The sequence below is a fragment of the Procambarus clarkii genome, chromosome 54, assembly GCF_040958095.1.
Source record: "Procambarus clarkii isolate CNS0578487 chromosome 54, FALCON_Pclarkii_2.0, whole genome shotgun sequence".
NCBI classification, from domain to species: domain Eukaryota; kingdom Metazoa; phylum Arthropoda; class Malacostraca; order Decapoda; family Cambaridae; genus Procambarus; species Procambarus clarkii.
Window position 1 is genome coordinate 26,533,339 of NC_091203.1, and position 5,000 is coordinate 26,538,338.

The following is a 5,000-nucleotide window of genomic DNA, read 5'->3' on the forward strand; positions in this document are numbered from 1 at the left end:
AGGTGAGTACAACTAGGTGAGCACACACACACACAGTTTGTAAACATTAAAAAAAAAATAATCTTGATTGACACACAAAATCTATATTTTTACTCGTTCAAAGTGTATATACACCAATTTTAAAGTATATTTAACTCACAAAATCAATTTATTCTGAACATAAATAAACATTTATTCTGATTTCTATATCCCGTTTAATCTTACTCCATTAACGTCTTCAAGTAATTGCTTGAGATCTCTCATGTTACGTAACTTTTGCATAAAAGTTTAAATGAAGATCCTCGGAGAACTTCAGCTTGTGGCCTATCACCCGTCCTGCTATCCTCTGGCCTCTCTGATTCCTAACCAGTCAGCGCCTTCCCATTTACTCCTATTGGTCCCTTGAGCCTTTAGCTTCTAGCCAATCAGCATGTTTTCCCACGAATGCCTCTCATACGAGTCTTTTGCCCTCCCAGCAGCCAATAAGAATGATCCTTGCTGCGTCCACTGTTCGCCATCTCCCGACTAAATCAACACACAATCCGTCACTGCTACCTGTAGGTCTTCAGTGGCGCTCTCAACCAATTATAACTCGTTTGCAACCACTGTGCGTTTTTAGGTCTTCAGCCATTAGCCAATCACCGCCTTTCCCAATATTTCCATTGTCCCCATCAGAGCGAATCAGCGCGTCGACCCCCCGTTGTTGTTAACTGAACTGTCGTTTGGCGTATGTGAGTTAGAATCAAGGAAACCCATTTCGTAGTATTTTTTCGCCATTAGGATAAACTATGATGTTTCAGGTCTTCACCTGAACCCTTATGAAGTCTCTAGGGAGCTTGTGATCCTGTGGTCTCGGGTTCGATCCCGGACGCCGGCGAGAAACAATGGGCAGAGTTTCTTTCACCCTATGCCCCTGTTACCTAGCAGTAAAATAGGTACCTGGGTGCTGCTTCCTGGGGGTGGAGGCCTGGTCGAGGACCGGGCCGCGGGGACACTAAAAGCCCCGAAAGCATCTCAAGATAACCTCTATTTAACGAAACACTTATTTTCTTAAATACATCCGGTCAAGAAGGGGAAAAATGTGCCATTTTTCAAATGTACCTCCTTTAAGCGTGATAAATTTGCTGAAATTGGCATCGAGACGGATATCACTTCCAATTTCAAGCCCTTGAGTAATTATGATCATGAAAGGGAGTTCTGAACATTGATCAATTCATTACAATGATCAATGCACCCAGAAGTAACATCTACATTCTGATGTGCCCACAGAGGGAACTGCACCTCACGTTGCTGCAAGACAGAAGAGCCCGGGAAGACATGATCACCACATACAAAATTCTCAGGGGAATTGACAAGGGTAGACAAGGATGAAATATTTAACACGAGTGGTACACGCACAAGGGGACACAGGTGGAAGCTGAGCACACAAATGAGCCACAGAGACATTAGAAATAACTTTTTCAGTGTCAGAGTTAGTAAATGGAATGCATTAGGCAGTGACGTGGTGGAGGCTGACTCCATACACAGTTTCACATGTAGATATGATAGAGCCCAGTAGGCTCAGGAACCTGTACATCAGTAGATTGATAGTTGAGAGGCGGGACCAAAGAGCCAAAGCTCAACCCCTGCAAGCACAACTAGGCAAGTACAAACGGTACTCTGAAAACTACCACAATGCTGTACAGCCAATCAGCTCATCTCTCCGACATGTTTTAAAAGCTAACAAGGTCGTTCACGCGAGCAATTACCCATTGAACAGCTTAACTCTCCAACCAGTCAACAACATACAAAAAATAAATGGGAATAAAAGTATGAAATGAACTTTTAAAAATATTCATAAACTCCTAAACTTAACTGCTGCATATCCTTCAGAGGAACTGAGCCCCACTAACAGCTCATTAGCTTCAACCACCTACAGCAATCACACTACACATCATTTTGTAATTGACGAACATGCTAATACAACTGGGAAGCCTGACTTAGCTGGCATGAATATATATATATATATATATGTCGTACCTAGTAGCCAGAACGCACTTGTCGGCCTACTATGCAAGGCCCGATTTGCCTAATAAGCCAAGTTTTCCTGAATCAATATATTTTCTCAATTGTTTTTCTTATGAAATGATAAAGCTACCCATTTCATTATGTATGAGGTCATTTTTTTTTATTGGAGTTAAAATTAACGTAGATATATGACAGAACCTAACCAACCCTACCTAACCTAACCTAACCTATCTTTATAGGTTAGGTTAGGTTAGGTAGCCAAAAAAGTTAGGTTAGGTTAGGTTAGGTAGGTTAGGTAGTCGAAAAACAATTATTTCATGAAAACTTGGCTTATTAGGCAAAACGGGCCTTGCATAGTAGGCTGAGAAGTGCGTTCTGGCTACTAGGTACGACATATATATATATATATATATATATATATATATATATATATATATATATGTGTGTGTGTGTGTGTATATCACGAAAATAAACACGTGATTAAAAATGTGACAGTGTCAGACCACGGAGGAAAAATGAAACAGGAATTTCCTTAAGTACTTTCGTATATTAATACATCTTCAGAAATACATCTTCACTCCTTCTGAAGATGTATTAATATACGAAAGTACTTAAGGAAATTCCTGTTTCAATTTTCCTCTTTGGTCTGACACTGTCACATTTTTAATCACGTGTTTATTTTCGTGATATACACACACACACACACAAATATATATATATATATATATATATATATATATATATATATATATATATATATATATATATATATTATAATCTCAAGTTGGAGCTCCTCCTCCTCCGACAGGTGGCCCTCGAATGCCTCAGGCCTTGACACTCGAGGAAGGGGGGGGGGGAGGGGGGGGAGGGGGGGAGCGGGGGGGAGGGGGGGGGAGTGCCACTTGCAAACTCCACCATTCTTTTGTTGGAAGGTTTTGTACTGTCGGTGAGGTGAGGCTCCTCTTTTGTGGCCTTTTTTGTGCCTTTTTTTCATCCCTCTCTCTTCCTCCTTCTTTCCTCCTCTCTCTCTCTCTCCCTTTTCCCTCCTCTGTTTTCTTTTGTTCCCCCTTCCCATAGTGAGGGGGAAGGGAACTACCAGGAGAAAGGGGGCAAGACATTACCACTATATGTAGCACTGGGAAGGGATCAGGGTAAGAATTTGAGATGGGACGGATGTAACACGAGTTTTGGGTTCCTCTCTCTACTTCTCTACCTTCTTTGCCCTCTACCCGCATTCTTACTTTTTATTCTCTACCAAGGGACTCCAAAACTTTTACCAAAGCCAACTCCACGCCACGTGGTCCTAAGACGATTGACCGACTTAGGATTCTACACCCAGTATGACGTGACCTAGGCTCTGAGCAAAACCCTAGAGTCGCCTCTACGCTGCCACCACCAGACCAGCAACACAGAGCAATGATCGAGGTCTGGATCGATCACGCTAATTAATCAACCTTAGGGGCTCGATCCCCACTATAAACGATGACCTTGAGTGTGGAATAAATTACACGGTAATGATAATTCCGATTCGATGTTAGAATCGGCGCCCAATCCAACTCTGCCTCGTGTGGACCACGTGACCAGGACAAGTATACACATAACCAAATGGAAACAATAAAAATGCAAATTATTAACTTAATTTATTAAAAGAAAAACTAAAACAAAATCTAAATATGTTCACTCCCTGTCACTTTAACACTCCCTACTTGACCTGAATGGCAAATGAGACTATTTCTATACATAACCATAGCAACTATACCTTGGGCGACCAGCTCTAGATGTTGGGCTGGTCTCGGGGAGAGGTAAGATGTTTGACCTCTTATCCCAGCTGCTCCCGTTTCCACACTGATCTCTCCCTTGTCTGGTCTACCCCAGACAGAGCATTGTATCCTTCCGCCTAGTCAGTCAAAGTTCTACCAAGTTACTAGCAAGGTTTAAGTTATAACAATTAAACTCTGTTGTACTTAATTGATCCAGACTGGTTGAATTATTTTACTGAAGTTAAATTACACAAGCCTCTAACGGCAGAGCTGTTCCCGATCACAAAAATGGTTATTAAAACTTTGAGAAATAATAGACATGTCAACCCTGCTGACCTATGACCGCCGGTCACTCCGCCTTACAAGTTAGATCTGATTCGTGACGTCACTGATGGTGACTTAAACTCAATAATTAGAATACTCTTGATATTGTACCCAGTACTATTATACAATACAATTTTAATACAAAATGAATAAAGGCTAATTTCTCTAAATTACTGAATACTATAGGATGATTCATTATACGCAGCTATGAAAGTAGAGAGAGGAACCCAAAACTCGTGTTACACGGAGGTGGGATGGGACGGGGGAGGAATGGTCCCCCAAGCACTTGTGGACAGTCGGGGATTGAACGTCGACCTGCAACGTAGCGAGATTCTTGTTTTTTGCTATTGTGAGTAAACACCCTCCATGTTTCGGCCAGTTTTAATATTATTTGAACGCTAAACACAAGCACCTAGCCTCCAATTTTGGACAGATGAACAAGCAAGCAGAGAGACAGAGACAGAGAGAGACAGAGACAGAGAGAGACAGAGAGAGACAGAGACAGAGAGAGACAGAGACAGAGAGAGACAGAGACAGAAAGAGACAGAGAGAGACAGAGACAGAAAGAGAGACAGAGAGAGACAGAGACAGGGAGACAGAGAGAGACAGAGAGAGAGACAGACAGACAGGGATACATAATGTGTATTGTGTATCCCTGTCCATAATAACAGGGATTATGTTATTCCCTATATACATACATATACATGTATATGTATGTATATGATCTAATTTCATACATATTATCACGTGTTACAAAATATTCAAACTTTCTTTTTTTTCCCCATTTGCAGGTTACGTGTCAGATGGGCGTGGGTACAGCCCACCGGGGCCAGTAGCTCTACCTCTCACGCCCTCACCCGACGCCCACGGCCGCGCCCTCACGCCCACGGAGAGTCTAAGCGGGCTGGTGTCGCTAGCGCCGCTCTGCCC

At 42.2% G+C, this 5,000-nt stretch overlaps 1 protein-coding gene across 1 annotated transcript in view; it reads left to right on the top strand.

Moving 5' to 3' along the window:
- Positions 1-5,000, top strand: part of LOC123748986 (zinc finger protein SNAI2) — a 133,325-nt gene that overhangs the window by 125,700 nt on the left and 2,625 nt on the right. Inside the window, exon 2 of the mRNA XM_069305215.1 lies at positions 4,862-5,000. This exon is cut by the window's right edge and continues 2,625 nt beyond it. Coding sequence (XP_069161316.1) covers positions 4,862-5,000 — 139 coding nt within the window. The remainder of the gene's footprint in view (positions 1-4,861) is intronic.